Source organism: Camelina sativa, chromosome 2 (assembly GCF_030686135.1).
Source record: "Camelina sativa cultivar CO46 ecotype springtype chromosome 2, ASM3068613v1".
NCBI lineage: Eukaryota > Viridiplantae > Streptophyta > Magnoliopsida > Brassicales > Brassicaceae > Camelina > Camelina sativa.
Window position 1 is genome coordinate 9,523,887 of NC_141881.1, and position 21,544 is coordinate 9,545,430.

Consider the following 21,544-nt stretch of genomic DNA (forward strand, 5'->3'; position numbering starts at 1 on the left):
ATGATCTACACTCAGGAATTCCTAAACAATATACAAGTTTCTGGACTGCCAAGCCATGTTTTGACGTTGAGAATAGGAGCACCTGTCATGTTGCTAAGGAATATAGATCCTAAGGGAGGTTTGTGTAACGGTACGAGGCTAATTATTACTCAGATGGCCAATCATGTAATCGAAGCAAGAATCATAACAGGAAAAAGGTTGGTGATAGAGTACTTATCCCTAGGATGTATGTTAGTCCACCTGATGCAAAGTTTCCCTTTCGTATGAGGCATCAACAGTTTCCTGTTACCGTGGCGTTTGCAATTACTATAAACAAGAGTCAAGGTCAGACACTAGAACATGTTGGATTGTTTCTACCGAAACCGGTTTTCACACATGGACAGCTTTATGTTGCCTTCTCACGAGTCACGACCAGAAAAGGATTGAAGGTGTTAATTACCGATAAAGATGGGAAATGCCAGAATAAAACACTTAATGTTGTTTTCAAAGAGGTTTTTGAGTCTGTATAATTATAGTTTGTAATTGGATAATTGTTTGGATATTTAGATTTGAACTTTATTTTCTCTCTTTAAATAAAAACAAAAAAGGGATTTTTAACATTTTATATATTTTTGCTAAGAACATTACTTCTTTTAAAAGTTTTGCTAAGAACATTACTTCTTTTAAAAGTCAGATATAGACTGTCCCATTGGAGAAAATCATTTTCTAAATTTTACTTAATCTATTTTAATTATGAAAAATAGATAGAAACATTGTAAATTGTCTAAGTACATATTATTACAATTTCCACATTATTCTATTTAAATTAGTTACAACCATGTTATTTGCAAAAATATAGTTTTACTGTATCATAAAATGTATATTTTAATTATAAACTCTTAGGTACATTGTAATAATAATTTAACATCATTTCTTCTGACTATAAAAATTAACTTTAATCTGTAATTATATTCATAATAATAAATATTACAAATGTTAAATATTCAAAACAAAATATTAGGCACTAAAACGATTAAAACGTAACGCAACGTTTAATTGTGACTGTTTGTATTCTTACAAATCCGGATTCTCCTTTTCGTCTTCAATAACAGAGAAGAAACAGGAAGAAACCCTAATTTAGTAAAATCATGAGAATCGATTATATTTCTGATCTTCGCCAAGGAAGAACGAGCTGGTGTATCCACGCTAAGGTCTTAAATTCTTGGCATGTCACCGAATTCTTCACAAAAGGTGTTCTTTTTCTTGTGGATACAAAGGTTAGAGAAGTTAATCGAATGTCAATTCTACATATATTTGTTATTTTAGTAGTGTTTATATACTAGATTACTAACACAATTATTATTAATCTTTGAAGGGTGACACGATTGAGGTTGCCTTTGTCCCAACTATACTTAAAAAGCTCCGGAAGTATATTTACGAGGGCGAATGGTATGAAATTCGGACTTTCAAAATCATCAAACCAACCATCAGGGAGAGGAATACTCATCATCCTTTTCAGATCAAGTTTACGGATGATTCAACCATGACCCTGCTCGAATCAATCAACCCCAAAAATTATTTCTGATTCGAAGATTTGGATGATATATATCGTGGAAGGATCAATCATCACATCTCTTTCGGTACGTTTTTGTAAACTTGTTGTGATTTATTTAAGTTATCATAGGATAAGTTAAATTTGTTTGAAATTCTTTACTATCTTTGTGTTGAGTTATCCAGAAACTTTAAGGAATTTTGGAACTTTGTGTATTGGTCCCTCCAATAGAAAAGTACAAATTGAACTTTTACCAAAGAAGGTACATGTGAATGTTAAAAAACTTTGGAGACATACATTGTAAAGATAATTCCTGACTTTTCCCCAAAAATAGATGTTTGCGGATGTGTAGTAGCTGTGGAAGACAGAAGAAATCATTGAAATGGAAATGGTGGTAATGAAGTTGTTTTGACACTATTAAATGGCAGGTAAGACACATTTATTCCATCTTTACTTATTTTAAGAATTATAAGTTTGGCTTTATTATAGAATGTAACAAGTATCTTCATCTGTAGAAATGAAACTGTAAAGTGTCGTGCAATCAATGACTATGCCAGCCTTTTCATGACTTCATGGGAGTCATCTGGATGCCATCTCACATATCAAACTGAACCAGTGTTTTGTGTATTGTGTTTCTGGAGGGTTGGAGAGTATGAAAGTATGTACTATTAATACACTTGCTAGATTGAACAAATGCTAAAGACTAGGTTGTATACTCATTGACCAAACTTTTATAACTCTCTAAACATAACTAGGTGAACCGTGTATTGTAAACACATTGGCCTCCTCCAAGATCTTTATAAAACCGGAGTTTGAAGGACTTGAGCATCACAAGGATATGTAAGTTTTCAATGTTCATTAATATCAAGTAGTGTATCATGCTAGGGTTTAACTTATAAATGTGTTTTCTATATTTTTAGCTCGGAATTTACTGGACATTATTACATAAAGCATATAATGCAGCATGACGGGTAAACTTGAGGAGCTTAAGCTGAAGGCACATTAGTTAACAAACTTTTTGTATATGCTTTTGTTCTCTATAATTATTTTGAATGTTTGTATGACCAAGTACTATAAACCCTTTTATGGGTTGCTTTCCATTTTTTCTCAATGGTCTAAACGAAATTAAAAAATATTTTGACCCCAATTCCACATAATCTTAATTAACTGTATTGGGCTCATTAAATACTCGGAAATTTGTAAAGGGCTTCATAATCTTAATTTAAAGTTTACATTTATAGAAAACTTTAATAAACATTTTAATGAATACTCTTATATTCATTTGTCCATTTCAAAATGTGAAATTAAAAGTATTAAATACAAAAATAAATACAATTTTGAACATTTTATAAAAATAGCAAAATTCTAATTTAAAAAATAGAAGATTAATTTGTTTTTTTTTTAATTTAATTCTTGCCCGCACAAGGGTGCGGGTAACTCTCCTAGTTAATGAATAAAACTCATTATTTTGGTTTCGTGTGATTTTACGTCAAAACAAATTTTCTCTAATGTTCAATTTTTTAACTGATTATATAAACAGATCTAAGAAAATTGCTCTCCTAAGCAATATGTCATTTTCTACTTTTTGTACCAAACATAACCAAGTTGTAGTGTTCTACAACTATACTACCGATACCCATATAAGCAATTGGGCTTAATGGCTCATGATCATTTAACCTTTTTTCTCTCTTTTTCTCCTATTCTCCCTTTGGATGCACATATAGCCCACATGTAAGCTCTACATGGTACGGAATGTGAAATAGGCAAGTTCATGGGTCGATTGATGGTTACGACTTGGTCAGTTTCATAGATGCAACTGCGACAATTTCCCACATGACTGTTAATGGTACACACCATTTACACTGCCCTTCTTGGGAAATATCTCATCTCTACCTAGATTCCAAGCCAATCAGAGGTCAAATCAAGCAACCAAAGCATCGAGTAAAGTAATGGGAAAAGGTACAAACACAGTTGATGAGTACTTTCAGGGATTATTATTCTAGTTTATCTACTTTCTCTCCTTGGCAAGAGCATTGATCATGAAGTTGAGATAATTTTTTATTTTATCTGATGATTACAAACTAGCGGTCAATCAAACCGCCTAATGAGTCTCCATCATCATCAGCCGCTCAAGCATCTCAATTTTAGGCTCATCTGTTCATCACCACTCCTACACCTCTATTAAGGTTCCATCTTTATCCGCTAGCTATCTCAACGATGTCTCCACAACTTCCTCAATTAAATATTGACTAAAATGAAAACATCTTTGTTAGAGTTGTTTTTTTTTTTTTGTTAAAAGGTTTTCTTATAGATAATAAAGAAGATACACAAGGAACCTCAGTTATTTTATCTAATACATAAAAGAAACAGGAAGAAAGCTAGCACAAAGCTAGAATACAAAAGACGAGAGAAAAGGCTAACTGAAACAAGGTTTTGTATGTGGTGAATGATGATGATGAATGTATGCAATGGTGAGATATGAATGGATGGATGGATGGGTGTTTCAATTCCCCTTATGATGTTGCAGTATAAGAGGTATCAATCCTAAATGAGTGTTTGTGAACAATTAAGATATGTATATGAATCTAAGTTAAGACAAATGTAAAGATTGCTTGTCACTAACAATCCTAAGATGAAAATGTAAAGATGCAGAAAGTAAACTACAAGAACTAAGAACTAAATGCAAATGAAACTGAATGATTGCAACAGTAATGATACTAGAACATAAATAGAAACTACTACTAATGAACTAATGCAAGACAGGTAATGAACTGAAAACTAAATGAATGCAACTGGAATGAAACATGAATGAAATAGGACAATCACAAATCATAAACAAGAGTTCTAGGGATGAACTCGAGCAAGCACTCGACCGAGTGTAGGTCGAGTACAGGGTCGAGCTGAATAAATCCGGGAAACAGAGCAACACAATAAAAACAGAGCAATGCAAATACGAATCAAACAACAAGCAATCAATAGGATTAAGACTTAAAAATCAATAAACAAAGAAGGCCTTGAGGAGGGATTCATGGGCTAGACTAATGAATGAGGTTATCACACTTTGGCCAACAAATCTCAAGCAAAGCCTTGAGCTAATCTCTAGACATATAAATCTAAGACAAGTTTCTTCCACTCTCATGGCAAGAATCAATCAAACCTATGCATCTCTAGACTTGTTCTCACAAAGTAAAGAATCTACACAAGCAGGCATTAAGCAATATGTCTCATACCAAACAAAACCTCTAATCTCTTAGCAAGCATGATGGTAAGCTCTAGATCTAGCCTTATCTATGCCTCTTAAACATTGGTGTGATGCTAAGATGCTTGAGATCAGATCCTACCCTCTCAGATATAGGATCAGCATTAAGAACATCTAGCCTAGAAGAGATCTACAACAATCAAGCTTGACCAAATCACACAAACCACAAGATCAGTCCAGCCTAACCCATCCTCAAGATCCTAGAGAACTACTCACAACAACTCATGATGAACATCAAAGTAATAAACCCAGAAAATCTCAAAACTTGCATCAAATGAAAGATAAGAACAAGATCTACAATGTTGCAAAAGGAATCAAACCCAAATTCTTAATATATTGAAAGTTATGGAACCAACAATATTGAAGAATCTAAGAGTTTTCTAAAAAAAGGTACAAAATCTAAAAATATCAAAAGACAAAGGGAATAATTCCTTAAAAAGTAAAAAAATAGATTTCTGACTCTCTAAAAAGGTTGCACACCCTGGTGGCTGCAGGTACAAGGCTTATATAGGAGAGGAGGTGGAAGCCCTAAAACACTAAAAGACAAAATAGTCAACGGCTCGGTCAACTCGACCTGTGCTCGGTCGAGTGGCAGGTCGAGCTGGCTTCTCTCGTGCAATCTCCACTCGGTCGAGTCCTCCTCAGCACATGGTCGAGTGTCTGGTCGAGTGTGCGGTCGAGTTGGACTCTGGACCTTGGTTCTTCAGCCTTAACTCCTTTGCTTTCTCCTCATGATTGCTTCACTTCTCCTCAGCATTGCTTACATGCTCCTTAAGCTCCAAAATCACCTGTTTATGCATGAAAAGATGCAAATGCAATGCAGCTAAACTCTAATGCATGATTAGTGCTAAAGCTAAACAATAATGGCCTAAATGGATAGCAAAAGGTGCAAAATATGTGAATAAACTAAGGGAAAACATGGTAAAATATTTGAACATCAACACCCCCAAACTTAGTCTTTGATTGCCCTCAAGCAAATAAGCAAGACATAAGAAGGTAAGTGAGGTTTGAAAGTGGGATCTCAGCTCCTAAAGCTTGCAAATAGACTATCTAGAATCAATGTCCAAGTTACTAGTATTATGATGCAAGTTGAATGAGCTGGAATAAAAGACTTTAGACAAGCATATCACAACCTTTATTGATTTGAGCCTAAGACATCCTCAAGCATTCAAATCAACCATTTCCTTTAACATTCATTAATCAAGAACATGAATCAATTCTATGCAATGCTTAAACTCATTTGGCTTGGTAATAAAGGGTTTTGAGACAATGATGGTCTATTTTTAGAGTGGGGCTTCTCAATATCAAGGTTCTCTCATGAAAATGGATTGAGCTTTAGAAGAATGCTAAAGGTAAGAACACTTAGACACATACAAGAACAAAACCTTGTCTACCCAAAGGCACCCAAAGTGTTTATCCTAGCAATCTAAACCCAAATGATCCTAGTGCTACCCTTTACTTCTTCTTTTCTCTTTCACCCTTTTCTCTTTTGGTTTTCAAGTCTTAGGAGATGTTTCTTATTTGATCTTTCTAGTGGGATGGGGGATTCTTACTTATTCACTATGATTCCCTTTTCTTCTTATTCTTAAGACATACAAGCTTTTTGCTAGACTTTTCTTTTTTTTCTTTCTTTTTTTTCTTTAACTAGAACCAATTTCAATAATCTTTACTTCCCATGCTTTCACTAGACTTTGCTTAAACACATTCTCCTCTTAAAGACTCTACCCTTTTTCTTTCTCTTTTCTTTCTTTTCTTTTTATAACAGCCAAGTCCCAAACCCAACAAGTGAACCACCTAGTCCTATCTAGTTTGAAAAATGCAAACTAGAACTACACAAGGTCTTACTCTTGTCAGTTCAAACCTAACACTTTCTACCAAGCTCAATCCCAAAAATAGGCCTCACACACTCAAGAATAAACATGGCTTGAAAGAAGGATAGGTTAAGGGGTAGGGGAACTGATTTTAATGGTTTAATCAGCTACTTGGATCAACAAGAGTGGTAAAAAGGAGAAAGATGATCCAAATATGTATATGGTATCCATGAGTTTAAAGCAATGCACACATTGATAATTATAAGTCAATATTAGGTTCTTATAAGTAGGAAATGGCATCAAATCACAACATGCTTCAATTTAGACCAAATGCAATGCAAGAATTCAAGGCTTGGTTCAATCTTATGCTTCTAACTACTCAACTAGCATCAAAGTACTATTAACTTGGGCATTGATCCTAGTCTAGTGAATAAACAAGCTAACAAGGCAAACTCATCATGGATCCCTAATGCAAATATTATACAATCCTACATGAAACATGCTAAACAAGATCCTAATATGCAATGCAAACTACATGGACACTCTTTTTTTTATAAAGATTTTTTCAAAATTTTTCAAATTTTTATGGTTTTTCTATGCCTTAGATGCTTATGCAAGTGCTAACATGATGATGATAAAAATTTGAAATAAGAACACAAAACACAATGTCAAATGCTATCTCAAACTCTCCCCCAAACTTAAATCACACAGTCCTCTGTGTGAAAGAAATTGGATTGAGGATTCAAGATCAAAAACAACAAAACACAATATGAAATGCAATGATATTTACAAGTGAAGGTGATAGTGGTACCTTAGGGGTTGTGGAAAAAGTTGTCCACATCCATCTGCATGCTGTCATAGGAGTAGTTGGGGTCTTGTTGGTGACTTGGAGATGGACTTTGGGGCAGCTCGACGATGGCCATCGACCATGACTCGGTCGAGTGCGTGTCCGAGTTGGGGGGTCGAGCTGGACCGCGAGTCTCAAAATGTTGACCTTGCTGCTGGCAAAACTGTTGGTAGAGAGCTGGATCCATGTAGTATTGAGGTGGTATGGGAGGGTAAAATGGATAACCTGGATAAGCAGCTGGAGGTGGGAAGCCATAGGGTGATCTGGGCTGGTACTCGGCCGAGTGCATTGGAGGTGCTCGGTCGAGTGGGTGCTCGAGTGACCCGGTCGAGTGCCTCGAAGACTGATGTTCTCGGGTACTTGAGCTCCTCTTCCTCTGATTTGGCTCATACATCGAAGCCCTAGCTGGTTCCAAAGGGTTTGCAACTCTTGAAAGTGCTCTAGTTGAGCTACTTCTTCTTAAAGGGCTTGAATGGCTTGGAGATGAGTTTCCACTCTTTAGCTCAGCAATCTCCTTCTTTAAGCCCTTGATAGACTTAGCCATGTTGGTCACCTTCTTCTTCAGCTTATCAAACCTCTTCCCATGCCACTTGTTCCACTTTTGCCAAAGTGTCAACCTCTTGCTATTCTCCCTCACTCCTCTACTATCTCTTGGGTTGGGCTCATAATCTTCAAAGTAGAATTGCTCATCCCCATCAGCCACTTGTGCATTCCCAGCTTCCTCAACTCTAGGTTGAACTACTCCATCAAACCAATGCTCCTCAGCTGGCCAAAAGTCAATGTTGGCTCCTTCTTGAATGGTGGTGAGCTCTTGGTTAGGCAAGATGAATTGCTTTTTCCCAAGTGTTGGAAGCTCAAAGTTGAAGATGTGGTTCCCTTGATGCATCTCCTTGGCTAGGATGAGAGTAGAAGTGAGGTAGCTTGAGTCAATCCATCTTGGTGAGACTCTTTCTCCTCTAAGTGGAACCTTAGCAGCTTGAAGGATTGGAGTAATGATGCCTCCAATGGTAAGTGCTCCTCTTGACCCTTTGTTTTCCAACTTTCCTGCCCAACTTCTCAATTGAATCATGTGGTCAATGAGCACCATTCCTAGATCAGTCTCCACTGTGCTCCCAAGAATGATGGTACCATTCCTTGCTTGAAAGATCACTCCATTAAGAGCCAAGTCAATCATCTTCAGCTCTCCCTCATTGATGTTCCCAGTTTCCTTCCTTGCAAAGAAGGTGTTGGCAAGAGCTTTGTGGTAGTACCTTAGGACTGGGCTCCTTATCCTTGAGCTCTTGGAATTGGAGGATGAGTAGAGCCTGTTGTCCCCAATGGTTTCCCACACAGCATACAACTCTTCTCTTGGAACCATCAAACTCCTATTGCTCCCAACCTCAAAACCAAACACATTGGCTATCTTCTTCATTGAGAGCTCATGCCTCTTCCCCTTGATTGTGAAGGAAATGTGACCAGCTTCAACCTCAGGATCTTTCCTTGCATATGTATGCAGCTTGACAGTGGCTAGAAACTCACAACTTTTTTCTTTGTAGCCCTCCATGCAAAGCCCCATAAACTTGGTGAGATTGCTCTTCTTAAAGAGATATTCCACATCCTCATCAATGGCAAGCTTCTCCATGGTCTCCTTGTGTGGATACCTAGTTCCCAAGAACTCCATCCTCATGAAAGCATCATAAAGCTGCCTCTTTGACAGCCCACAAGACTCAGCCTCTCCATCATCCATCAACTCTTCTTCTTCACTTTCTTCCTCACTCTCATCACTCTCCTCTTGTTCAACTTCAACAGCTGGCCTCTTGCCTTTTGCCTTGTGTCTCCTCATAAAATCATTGAGAGTAGGCTCCCTTTCCTCCTCACTTTCAGTCCTCTCAGGATCTTCCTCAACTGGCTCTCTCCTTGGACACGACATCTGGCTCGACCGGCTGCTCGAACCGCCACTCGGTCGAGTGGTTGATTGAGTGGGGCGTCGAGTGGCTCTCCCAGCTTCACCTCTTGATTCTAGGCTGGCATCACGACGTTCCATGGAGCTTGCAGCGGTTTGTTGAGACTTCCTGGTGATCTTAGAAGACATTTTCAAAAGGAACTGAAAGGAATGGACTCAAAGCTCAAAGTTAATAGGTTAGTGACCCAAAAACTTGAAAGAACAAAGCTTGAGCAAGAGATGAACTTTGAGAGAGATTTTAAAGCTTGAATTTAATTGTTTTGAGCAAATGAGAGAATGTGAGAAGTATAATCTCGTGCAAGGACTATATAAAGAAGCTAAGGGGACAAGGAGACAATGGTGGAGCGTCCATACCATTCAAATTTGAATTAGGAATCTTTGACCTACTTTTGGCTGCCACTCGACCCCACACTCGACCAGCACGTGGTCGAGCTCCTTGACCAATTTTGAAATTTCAAAATTTTTCTCCTTGTTCTTCCCTCCACTCGATCGTCCTAACGATTTGCCGATCAAATGGGCCTTAATTCTTATCCAGCTCGGCCGAGTACCTCTCGTGGCCTGGTCGAGTGGGCTTGCGAGTCTCCCTCTCCAAGTCCACATCTCTCCTTAACCAACTACATTCTCACTAAAAGGCCTGTCCAACAAAAACATAAAAGAAAACACATCAAAACTACTAAGAAATTAAAGCATATTTACAAAGGATACCTTAGGGACTTCCTCCCTAGTGAGCTTGTTTAAAGTCACTAAGCTTGACTTTGGTTTCCTTTCTTAGACTTGGTCTAGATACCAAGGAGGTGATGAAATCCTCCCTGGAACCTTTTGGTCACTGTGAAGTTGATCCTTGATCACCTCACCCTTAACACTCAAACCATACTTCTTCTTGATTTTAAGCCTTGGTCTTGCTTTTCTCAAAGACCTCTTATTCAGCTTAACTTGGAGATCCTCAACCATACAAGTCAGCTCTTGAACTGACCTTTTAAGCTTTTCCACAGAATCCTCTTGAAGTGCTAGCTCAGCCTTTGGAGTTACCTTATCACTTAAACCTCCTTGACCACCTTTGTCCTTGATAGTAAAAGGCTGGTCATCAATGGTAGGTAGGTTGGTTGGATTATAGATGTTGAACTTCATAACTACATCTTCAGCAATGTTCAAGGTCACAAGACCTTCCTTGACATCAATAACTGCTCCAACAGTGGCTAAGAATGGCCTCCCAAGGATGATTGGATCTTCAGGCTCTTTGTCTATCTCCAATACCATAAAATCTGTATGAACCCTTGCCTTCCCTATCTTGAGTGGGACATTCTCCAACCTACCAACTACTTCTCTGTTTGTCCCATCAGCTAGGCAAACATGGAGGTTGGTGGATTTGAAATCAGTTCTCCCAAGCTTCTGAGCTATGGAGTATGGTATCACACTAGTTGAAGCTCCCAAATCACAAAGGCATTGGTTGTAGTGAAGGTAACTGATTGTGCAAGGCAGATAGAATGGCCCTGGATCCTTAAGCTTAAGTGGGATGATCACTCCTCCAAGGTTCTCAAGATCCTTCTCATCTTGAGCTTGAACCTTCTTCTTTGACAAATCAAGCAGAAAATCCCTATAGAGAGGATATGGTTCATACTGTTCCAAGGCAGGTCCTCTCTCCTCTTCTTGGTAAGCTATGATGACCTCTTGTATGGCTAACACTTTTTCCTTTTTCTCAACCAAAGCTTCTTCCTTCAAAACCCTTTCTTCCTCTAGTTGCTTAGCCAACATTTCTTTTTTCTCAATAATTTCCCTTAGTTCCTTAATCTCCTATGCTTTGAAACGCCCAGGGAATGGTAGTGGAGGCTTGTAAGCAGGAGGAATATACTTAGCAGGCTTGACAGCTTCGGAGTCTCCAGCTCGATCGTCCACTCGAGCATGCACTCGGTCGAGTGACTGCTCGAGTTCCTGGTCGAGTGCAATGTCGACCTCCATTTGCTTTGCACAAACGTCACTTGGGGCTTCAGTAACTAATGAATTCCCCTAAACTTGGACTTCACTGTCCTCAGTGACTTCTTCCTCTTGAATTTGAATGGCTTTGGCTGTGAACTCCCTTGGATTTTGAACAGCTTTTCCAGGGAGTTGGTTGGGTTTTGGAGCTGAAGTAGAGGCTATGTTTCACTCTTGAACTAAGACCCTCAAACTTCATATTCAGATCATTGTACTGTGATGTTAACCTTTGGTTCAACTCAGCAAACTGCTTGGCTTCCTCAATCTTTCCTTGTGTTTGTCCAATCAACAACTGTTGCATCATTGCTCTTAAGTCTTGTTCTTGGCCTTGGTTAGTCTGAAACCCTGGTGGGGGACACAACTGAGGCTGGAACACTTGATGTTGTTGTTTGGGGATGTAGTTTTGTTGCTGTTGAGGCTGTGGAGGTGGATAGACTTGGTCTTGAGGATTAGCCACATTGGTACTCCTATAGGAGAGATTGTTGTTCTTGAAACCCCCTTGGTTGTAGCCCTTGAATCCTCCCTGGTTTTGCATGTAGCACAACTCAGCAAACTCAGTCTCCCCCTCTTGAACTGGAACCTCTTCTCCACCAATGAAGTGAATAGACTTTTGTTGGCTAAGAAGGATCTTGTCAAGCTTCTCATTGACCATCTTCAAGTCCTTCTTGTACTTGTCCTCTTGATCAGTTGATGATGACCTTATGGTTCTGTCATAGTCCTCATTATAGTTGCCATCTGACTGAGCAAGATTCTCAACTAATTCCCAGCCTTCTTCCACATTCTTGTTAAGGAAGTTTCCATTAGAAGCTGTGTCAAGAAGCATCCTTATCTTGGGAAGCACTCCTCTATACAATGTGCTCAAGAGTGACTCATTGCTGAAGCCATGATGAGGACATTGAGTCTGAAATCCTTTGAACCTCTCCCATGCTTCACAAAAGCTTTCATTGTTTCTTTGAGCAAACCCAGAAATTTCATTCCTCAATCTAGCAGTCCTTGCATTGGAGAAGAATTTGGCTAAGAAAGCCTTCTTGCAAGCATCCCATGTGGTTATTGCTCCAGTAGGAAGAGTCTTCTCCCAAAGGTGTGCCTTATCTCCAAGTGAGAATGGGAAGAGCCTCAACTTGAATCCATCTTCACTCACTCCATTGATTTTTGTAAGACCACAGATTCTGTCAAACTCATCAAGGTGATCTAGTGGATCCTCCATTGGCAACCCATGGAACTTGTTAGCTTGAATCATGGAGAACAATCCACTCTTGATCTCAAAGTTGTTGTTTGGCACTGTTGGAGGCACAATACCAGCCCTTTGGTTGTGGGTGTTGGGTGCATCTCCAGCACCAATGTGCCTAGGTCTCTGCTCATGGTTAGCTTGTTGCTCCATGATCACTGAATCCTCTTCCTGAACTTGAACTACCCTTCTCCTCTGATTGCCCAAACCCTTTTGCTTCCTATGGATGTTGTCAATAGGCCTTTGGAGATTGTCTTTCCCCTTAGACCTTGTGTGCATCAACAAACGCGAGTACAGACTCAAACAGGTGCACAATTGAGCTCAGGCTCGTCTAGGCTGTCAAGTCGACTGGGAAGTGGTATCCAAAGAACACGGCGTCTGACTCGATCAAGTGCTCGATCACTGCTCGGTCGAGTGGTGGTCGAGTGACTGGTCGAGTGGTACCTGAAATGGAACTTCAACCCAGCAACAGAAGATTCAAGTGTATAAACGAACTTAATCTTAGACTAATATGGATCCTAAATGTCACAAAAACACACTCAAATGGGCAATGGCGCCAAATTGAAACAAGTCTTTTTGGTGGTGAATGATGATGATGAATGTATGCAATGGTGAGATATGAATGGATAGATGGATGGGTGTTTCAATTCCCCTTATGCTGTTGCAGTATAAGAGGTATCAATCCTAAATGAGTGTTTGTGAATAATTAAGATATGTATATGAATCTAAGTTAAGACAAATGTAAAGATTGCTTGTCACTAACAATCCTAAGATGAAAATGTAAAGATGCAGAAAGTAAACTACAAGAACTAAGAACTAAATGCAAATGAAACTGAATGATTACAACAGTAATGATACTAGAACAGAAATAGAAACTACTACTGATGAACTAATGCAAGACAGGTAATGAACTGAAAACTAAATGAATGCAATTGGAATGAAACAGGAATGAAATAGGACAATCACAAATCATAAACAAGAGTTCTGGGGATGAACTCAAGCAAGCACTCGACCGAGTGTAGGTCGAGTACAGGGTCGAGCTGAATAAATCCGGGAAACAGAGCAACACAATAAAAACAGAGCAATGCAAATACGAATCAAACAACAAGCAAGCAATAGGATTAAGACTTAAAAATCAATAAACAAAGAAGGCCTTGAGGAGGGATTCATGGGCTAGACTAATGAATGAGGTTATCACACTTTGGCCAACAAATCTCAAGCAAAGCCTTGAGCTAATCTCTAGACATATAAATCTAAGACAAGTTTCTTCCACTCTCATGGCAAGAATCAATCAAACCTATGCATCTCTAGACTTGTTCTCACAAAGTAAAGAATCTACACAAGCAGGCATTAAGCAATATGTCTCATACCAAACAAAACCTCTAATCTCTTAGCAAGCATGATGGTAAGCTCTAGATCTAGCCTTATCTATGCCTCTTAAACATTGGTGTGATGCTAAGATGCTTGAGATCAGATCCTACCCTCTCAGATATAGGATCAGCATTAAGAACATCTAGCCTAGAAGAGATCTACAACAATCAAGCTTGACCAAATCACACAAACCACAAGATCAGTCCAACCTAACCCATCCTCAAGATCCTAGAGAACTACTCACAACAACTCATGATGAACATCAAAGTCATAAACCCAAAAAATCTCGAAACTTGCATCATGTGAAAGATAAGAACAAGATCTACAATGTTGCAAAAGGAATCAAACCCAAATTCTTAATATATTGAAAGTTATGGAACCAACAATATTGAAGAATCTAAGAGTTTTCTAAAAAAAGGTACAAAATCTAAAAATATCAAAAAACAAAGGGAATAATTCCTTAAAAAGTAAAAAACTAGGTTTGTGACTCTCTAAAAAGGTTGCACACCCTGGTGGCTGCAGGTACAAGGCTTTATATAGGAGAGGAGGTGGAAGCCCTAAAGACACTAAAAGACAAAATAGTCAACAGCTCGGTCAACTCGACCTGTGCTCGGTCGAGTGGCAGGTCGAGCTGGCTTCTCTCGTGCAATCTCCACTCGGTCGACTCCTCCTCAGCACACGGTCGAGTGTCTGGTACAGTGTGCGGTCGAGTTGGACTCTGGACCTTGGTTCTTCAGCCTTAACTCCTTTGCTTTCTCCTCATGATTGCTTCAGTTCTTCTCAGCATTGCTTCCATACTCCTTAAGCTCCAAAATCACCTGTTTATGCATGAAAAGATGCAAATGCAATGCAACTAAACTCTAATGCATGATTAATGCTAAAGCTACACAATAATGGCCTAAATGGATAGCAAAAGGTGCAAAAGATGTGAATAAACTAAGGGAAAACATGGTAAAATATATGAACATCACTAACACAAAGCAGTGATGATAAAAACTGGGAAATCTCACGGGGGAGCCGAAGAAGGATTTTGGGTCCCTGTCCTGCAATAGAGTAATGAACTTCGCCTTGAATTTTGAAGGACTAAACTTTGGGTTGTATTCCTCACAGCATTTAAGACTTTAAGAAAAACCGATTGTGAAGACAGAGTGAGACCATTATGGAACCTGCGGTTCCTCTCTCTCCAGATTTCATAGACACATGCATGCCACGCCTGAAGCAATGCAAGAGAGGTGTCTTTGTTTGAAGAAGCATATGGTAGCCATTCCATAATCAGATGCCACAAAATAGGCGGGACTACAATCAACAACTGAGAAACTATTTTTGTCCACACATCCTTTGAGAATTCACAGCTGAAGAACAAGTGGTCCCTAGTTTCATCCTCAACTCCACAAAGAAGACAAGTTTTACCCACATCGTAATCCCATTTAGAAATTCAATCCATAGTTGGGTTACAATTCAGAATAAACAACCAAACAGAAAAAGCATGTTTTGGGATTCTGGCCTTGTGCCACACCAAAGGGGACCAAGTAACCAATGATTTCTGATCCCTAATGTGGTTCCAAACATTACGAGAGCAAAAGGATGTTTGAACCCGCTCATCAATCATCCAAACTACAATATCACTAGAACCCGAGAGACGAATAGTTGTGATATGAGTATAGAGTAGAATTTGTTTTTTTGACCTTGCAGGTGAGAGATTCCAACGTGTGGGAGTAAGCTGCTCCTTGACTGTAGCGAAGAGAGGGATTCCAAGAAGCATTGGCCCGTCGTTACCAAAGAAATGAATGAGTGGTCCAAACGGAGTCCATGGATCCCACCAGAAAAAAGTATCATCTCTGTTTCCAATTTTTATCCTGAGAAAAGACCATGCCTTTGGTCTTAACTTCAGAAGATTACGAAACATTCATGAGTACCTATAATTCTTCACATTTAGAGCCCAGAAAGTAAATTGAGAAAGATACTTTCTCCTCACCCAAGCCACCCATAAAGAACCAGCTTTAAAATACAACATCCAAATGAGCTTCAGACCACAAGTCTCATTCCAATATGATAAGTTTCTTAATCCTAGCCCACCTTCTTTTTTTAGTGATTGAAACATTTAACCATGCAACTTTTGCCCCCTTTGCTGATTGAGTTGATCCATGCCAAAAATAAGCACTACAGAGGGAGTTTATGCGTCGAATGACCTGCTTTGGAAGAAAAAAGGCCGAACTCCAAAAACCATTGATTCCAGGAATGATGGAAGAGAGAAGCGTGTACCTTCCCGCTAAGCTTAAGTGACGATGAGACCAGCTATTAAGTTTCTTTCTAATCTGTGATAATAATGGATCAAAGTCAGATACAGAAAGCTTCCTAGAACAAAAAGGAAGGCCCAGATAACGAACGGGGAGCGGAGTTGGCAAAAGCTCAAACTTTCTATAAATCTGTTGCAACAACGCTTCATCAACCCTTGAGCAAAACATGCTTGTTTTTGACAAATTTACTCTCAACCCAGAAAGCTGTTCAAACTTAGCTAAAACTGAGAAAACTCCTTCCAAAGACTAAAGAGATCCCTCTAAGAAAATAAGGAGGTCATCCGCAAACGAGAGGTGAGTCAACTGCATCTCTTCACAACCCGGATGATACTTGAAAACCCCTTCTACTGCAGCTTGGTTCAACATGAGAGACAGAGCATTCATAGTTAGCACAAAAAGTGCAGGGGAAAGCGGATCTCCCTGTCGTAGTCCCGATTTGCCTTTGAAAAATCCTGAAGATGAGCCATTAATGCTAATCAAGAATGAAGTAGAGCAAACACAAGCTTTAACACATTTTATGAAGTTCACCGGAAAATGATATGTGTGAAGCACTTGTAGCAGAAAATCCCATCGCACAGAATCAAATGCCTTTGAAATATTTACTTTGAGTGTTATTCGGCTAGAAGAAGTCTTTTGATAGCCATTCACCACTTCGGAAGCTAGGAGAACATTTTCCAAGAGAAGTCTATCCTTAACAAATGCTGTCTGATTAGGAACCACAATGTCAGGTAGGACTCTGTTAAGCCGGTCAGCCATAATACGAGTGATAATTTTATAGACTGAATTGAGGCATGATATTGGTCCATAGTCTTTAAGATTATCCGCTCCTGGTCTTTTTGGACTCTGTTGCAAGTTATACATCTCTCTCTAACTGGTGCATATTATTTTTCCTAAGGCATGTGTACTCGCATGATTTGCACAATTCATAAATTAATGTCTTGCAAAAACGAAACCGTGTCCGAAGAAAATTTGGTTTTTTTGAAGACTACTGATCAACGACAATACTATTCTTGAGTTATACAATCTATCGATTATTTTTATGTTTGTCTGATATTTTTTTTTGGCTTTTGTAACTTTGCAAAGACATGTAGAGGGAACAAATCCATTATACTAAATCAATTTGTGTAGCCACCTTCTTTTTAATTATCTTTTGATGACTAAAAGAACAAAAAAATGAAGCAAGACCATTTCAAATTAAAATACCATTTTCTTTTCACACATTATTAAATAAAACATTAGTAAGAAAAAAAATGCAGAAAATAAAAATGAAAAATATAAAATGAAGGGATCTCTCTGACTAAAGAAGTCTCAAACTCCCCGAACGACATAAGACATTACAAAACGGGTAAAACAAAGAAACCTATAAGTAGCAAACTGATATACGGGGTGTTCAAAACATGAATTGTAACAAGAAAGCAACAAGAGGTTGTTATTATGTGACTAACGCTTTTGGATGTTTTATGGGCCGAGACGATAAGGTCCATCGCCCATGTAATGACCATCCATGTATAGAGCTGCGTGGTGGGGGTGCTGCAGACCATCCATCACCATGAACTGCATGTCTTCAGATGGTTTCCAGTGACGCTTTCTTTGGTTTATGAACCAATTGTTGATTTGTTTCTGATCTAACCCTGTTGATTCCGCTAACGCCACCTTCTCTGATTCCTGCCAAGACAACTCAAACCACCGTTCATCACTTTTGTAGTAATCAATGTATAAAAAAGCAAGGCTAAAGATTATCAATAACCATTAAAAAATTAGATAACTGTACGATGACCTAAAGTTTTTTGTTTTGAACGATTCTATAAGTAACGACTAACTAAATGTTGTCTTGTTATATTTTATAATAACATGACATCATTTGTATTTATCAATATTAAACATGTTATTTTCTCTATCACTACAGTCGGTTAAATTAGTTTAATTTTTTTTAACTGATTAATTGTATTATCGTTTCAAAATAGGTAGATAAAATTTTCATCATAACTAATTTAAATTAGTTTATGTTATTAATTTTACAGTGAAAAAGTGATGTGTTAGAAATGCACAAGGGTCGTCACTAGTAATAGTGTCGTCATCATTCGGATTTAAAACCATGCATGTATCTTTTTCGGAACTACAAGGATATAAATACCATATTGGTCATATAATGTGCCTATTAGGCCGCCTAACCTAGCCGGTTAAGAGGGAACTCCTAATTTAAAGACTGGTTTTTTAAATTCTTAAATGTAGTAAATAATTAAAAAAATTTAAGGGCATAGAGAGATGAGAGAAAATTTATACGTACAGAAGGATACGGCCACTTGTAATGCAACTCCCACCACGTGAGAAGCTTCTGCCTTGCTTCTTTAGGAAGTTTACCTTTCTTTTTCTTCTTGGACAGTTCTTGTTTCAAACTACTCAAGTATCCACTGTACTTCTTCAGCAAATGGTTCTTGAGTTCCCTATCTTCCGCCCTCGGGTCTATTTCCGGTAATTCTGTTTCCCCTCCGCTGTTATTCTCTTGCTCCTCGTCTGATGATCCCATTCCCTCACTTTTCCCATCTGCTTCAACATATCATATTTTCATGAATTCGATGTTTTAGTCATTTAGAAACAATTTAGTCATCGATCTTTATGATTGGACTGCTTAAATTATGAAAATTATGAGAACTTATGATTTTGCATGATGAATTGGACAAGGATGTACTGTGCCTAAACAAATCTTCACGAGCAGCACTAAAAATTCTTGTGATAGTACTTTGGGCCGAGTGTAAGGAAATAAACCAAAAATAAGCCCCACCCCTCTTTGGATGGATTCCACAATGGGGAAAACAAGAACAAATATGGAGACCTATTTGTATCTTGCATACTTCCAACAATAATGCATCTCAATTATGTTAATTATTTTATAATCTTAATTATCACTAGAGAGTTTATCTATTAAGATTTAAAAAAAAAAAAAAAAACTCAATGTTACAACAGTTTACCATGAACCAAAGAAACAGGCCAGTTTTATGCAATCCATTATAAGCCCTACCTTGCCACTACACTTTGTTTTCTACAATCAATTGGTACATGTGCGTACATTTATATGCGTGTATGTATGTGTATATATATATATATATGGGTAATTGATGACATGTACCAGGATTGTTGAGGATGTGAATGGGACCCTGACACAACATGCTAAGTTGAGATTCAATACGACGTATAAACTCCATTGCTTCTTGAATGGGCCGTGTTAGCTCCTCGCGATATTTAACCCACATGTCACAGTATGCTTCCTGTTCATACAAAAAGAAAAAAGAACATCAACATATATACACAATAAGAACCGACCCTCTTAAAATTCACTTTGGTTAGTAATTAACCATGAATTGATCCAATTCTGGGTCTTTAGACGAGGCAGACAAAGACGGTGTTGACCGCTGCTGCCTAGCTTCAAAGTCTTGCCGTGCCGCCGTAATTCTATCAACCACCTCAGGTGGGGCTCCAATCTGTATAGGCCATGACCCGTGAACATACAAAAATATATCATAGAGAAGTATATATTATATCATAATAATAAGAATAAAAAAAAAAGGAAAACAAACCTTTTGGCAGTCCAAGTAAGCTTGTAGGAGGGTAGAGTAGTGAGGATGAGCAATGATCTTGGCCTTCATGGCTTCCACATCGGTGACGTTATCGTTATTAGCTTCTTGGGTATTGTGTATGGCTCTCATCAACATGGAGTAGTGATTGATCCTTGAGGAGCTTGCTTCGGATTTAACAGATGGATTGTTGTTGTTGTTGTTGGGTTGATCATGATCGGATCGGAAGCAATTCTCGGTTGTTTGAGGGAGAAGAGAACTCATATGTGGGAACAACATGTGTTGGTGATGTTGCTGATGATTGTTAGTATTGTTGTAACCAGGACCATAATTGCTATTATTATTATTGTTATTGTTGTTGTTATCACTTGTGTTATCGTTTTTGTTGGAAGGGGAGATTGGAGAGTACAAGAAACTTACTCTATGAGGCGTGGAGCTGCTGTCATGCTGGTATTCTTCCATACCCAGATGAGTAAAAATTTTGAGATAGAGAGAGAATATAAAAATCAAAGAAAAAATAAAAATAAAAATAAAACCCTAGAAATATAAGAAAAAGGATGGGTGCAAGATGAAGGGGATGTATGTATTCTTGTTTTTGTTCTTATTTCAATCAAAGGTCTCTGTAAGACTATAATCACATCAAATCCAGATGACTAGACGACTCATCTATGAATAAAAAAGGCCTAATTCAAAATGAAAAAAAAAAATGAAAAAGAAAGAGAGAAAATATTGTGAGGTGAAGTTGCACCCAACAAAAACCAAATACATTGATATTTCTGAGGAAGAAAAAACGAACTAGGTATATAGAATTCGTCAAGGAAGTGACATGGAAGAGAAGAAAATTTAAAAAGGTGAGAGAGGAGAAGAGAGAGAGAGAGAGATATTAACAATAATGAAGAAGTTGGGTGGCTTGAGTGGATTGACAAGACGTCGTTTGCTTTGAGAGCAAAAAGAAATATTTGAAAATTAAAAATAAAGGTAAGGAAAGAAGGGACAAGAGATAAGGCAAAGACTTCCTTCTTCTGTTTTCCTCTCATAGGCTATCTTATATATTAAATAAAAACTTAAGTATTTTTATGAAACTTAAAAATGTGGTTTGAATTTTAGAATTAAGATCTACCACTCACTCAGTCCGTGTTTAAGCAACTAGGTCTTCGCGGCTACTTCAGCTATCGCTTCTTTGCTAGGTTGAGTGACATATTTTGTACTCTTTTCTGGTAATTAAATGTTTTTTTTTTCTGGGGTTAAAAGAATAGTTCAAAACGAAGAAAATATGTATCATTCCTAGTTTCCTAACTTCTAATCTGATCTAAATATATCAATTTCTTTAAGATATTTTTTCATGTGTAAGATATTGGTAAACTATTATAGATGTTTATGGGATTTGTTCAAATGGATGAGAGAGTATGCTTTACTGGGATAGTGGATATTATACGATATTCTGCTAATTCCAACTATTGGCTGTATGATAAGACCATGCTGCACACACACTTCTTTCAACACTTGTTCTGTTCCATGGTCAACATTCAGTTTTATTTTTTATTCATCTCAAATTTATATTTCATGGTTCATGAAGGGTATAGAGTACCTATGAATTCTATTTTATACAAAAGGAAACGAAAAATCCTAGGGGTTTTTTTTTTGATAAAGAAGACGTCAAGTCCTAGGGCTATAGATAAAAAAAAAAAACATTGCTCAAGTGTTTGATCCCTGAA

General features: G+C 38.0%; 2 protein-coding genes, 1 non-coding gene and 1 pseudogene across 6 annotated transcripts; 2 read left to right on the forward strand and 2 right to left on the reverse strand.

Moving 5' to 3' along the window:
- On the forward strand, positions 1 to 509 carry LOC147948360 (uncharacterized; annotated as a pseudogene).
- An 11,730-nt stretch (positions 510 to 12,239) lies between these two features.
- On the forward strand, positions 12,240 to 12,346 carry LOC147948361 (small nucleolar RNA R71). The gene has a single exon (XR_015585940.1). It is a non-coding gene; the product is annotated as a small nucleolar RNA R71 (small nucleolar RNA).
- Positions 12,347 to 16,503: 4,157 nt separating this feature from the next.
- LOC147948362 (secreted RxLR effector protein 78-like) lies at positions 16,504 to 17,118 on the reverse strand. Its single transcript, XM_087466540.1, has one exon. The coding sequence runs from the start codon at positions 17,116 to 17,118 to the stop codon at positions 16,504 to 16,506; it is 615 nt and encodes a 204-aa protein (XP_087322666.1).
- A 313-nt stretch (positions 17,119 to 17,431) lies between these two features.
- On the reverse strand, positions 17,432 to 21,122 carry LOC104722176 (homeobox protein knotted-1-like 1). 4 transcript variants are annotated; one of them, XM_087481082.1, is made up of 6 exons: positions 20,250 to 20,843; positions 19,833 to 20,123; positions 19,611 to 19,736; positions 19,385 to 19,523; positions 18,545 to 18,801; positions 17,432 to 17,922 (listed from the first exon to the last, which is right to left on the reverse strand). In XM_087481082.1, the coding sequence occupies exons 1-6, from the start codon at positions 20,289 to 20,291 to the stop codon at positions 17,716 to 17,718; spliced, it is 1,062 nt and encodes a 353-aa protein (XP_087337208.1). In that variant the 5' UTR covers positions 20,292 to 20,843; the 3' UTR covers positions 17,432 to 17,715. The 4 variants fall into 4 exon arrangements, with proteins under 4 accessions (XP_087337208.1, XP_010438628.2, XP_010438621.2 ...); XM_010440326.3 differs by having other exon boundaries at positions 18,545 to 18,804; positions 20,250 to 20,552; XM_010440319.3 differs by having other exon boundaries at positions 19,833 to 21,122.
- Between the last annotated feature and the right edge of the window lie 422 nt (positions 21,123 to 21,544).

Excerpts from the sequence above, each read along its gene's own strand:
- LOC147948362 (XM_087466540.1), bottom strand. The coding sequence starts at position 17,118 with ATGTATAACTTGCAACAGAGTCCAAAAAGACCAGGAGCGGATAATCTT.
- LOC104722176 (XM_010440312.3), bottom strand. The coding sequence starts at position 20,291 with ATGGAAGAATACCAGCATGACAGCAGCTCCACGCCTCATAGAGTAAGT. Across the intron at positions 19,737-19,832 it reads CTTACTTGGACTGCCAAAAG|ATTGGAGCCCCACCTGAGGT; the intron begins GTTTGTTTTCCT and ends TGGCCTATACAG. Across the intron at positions 17,923-18,544 it reads ACAAGTGGCCGTATCCTTCT|GAATCAGAGAAGGTGGCGTT; the intron begins GTACGTATAAAT and ends TTGTCTTGGCAG.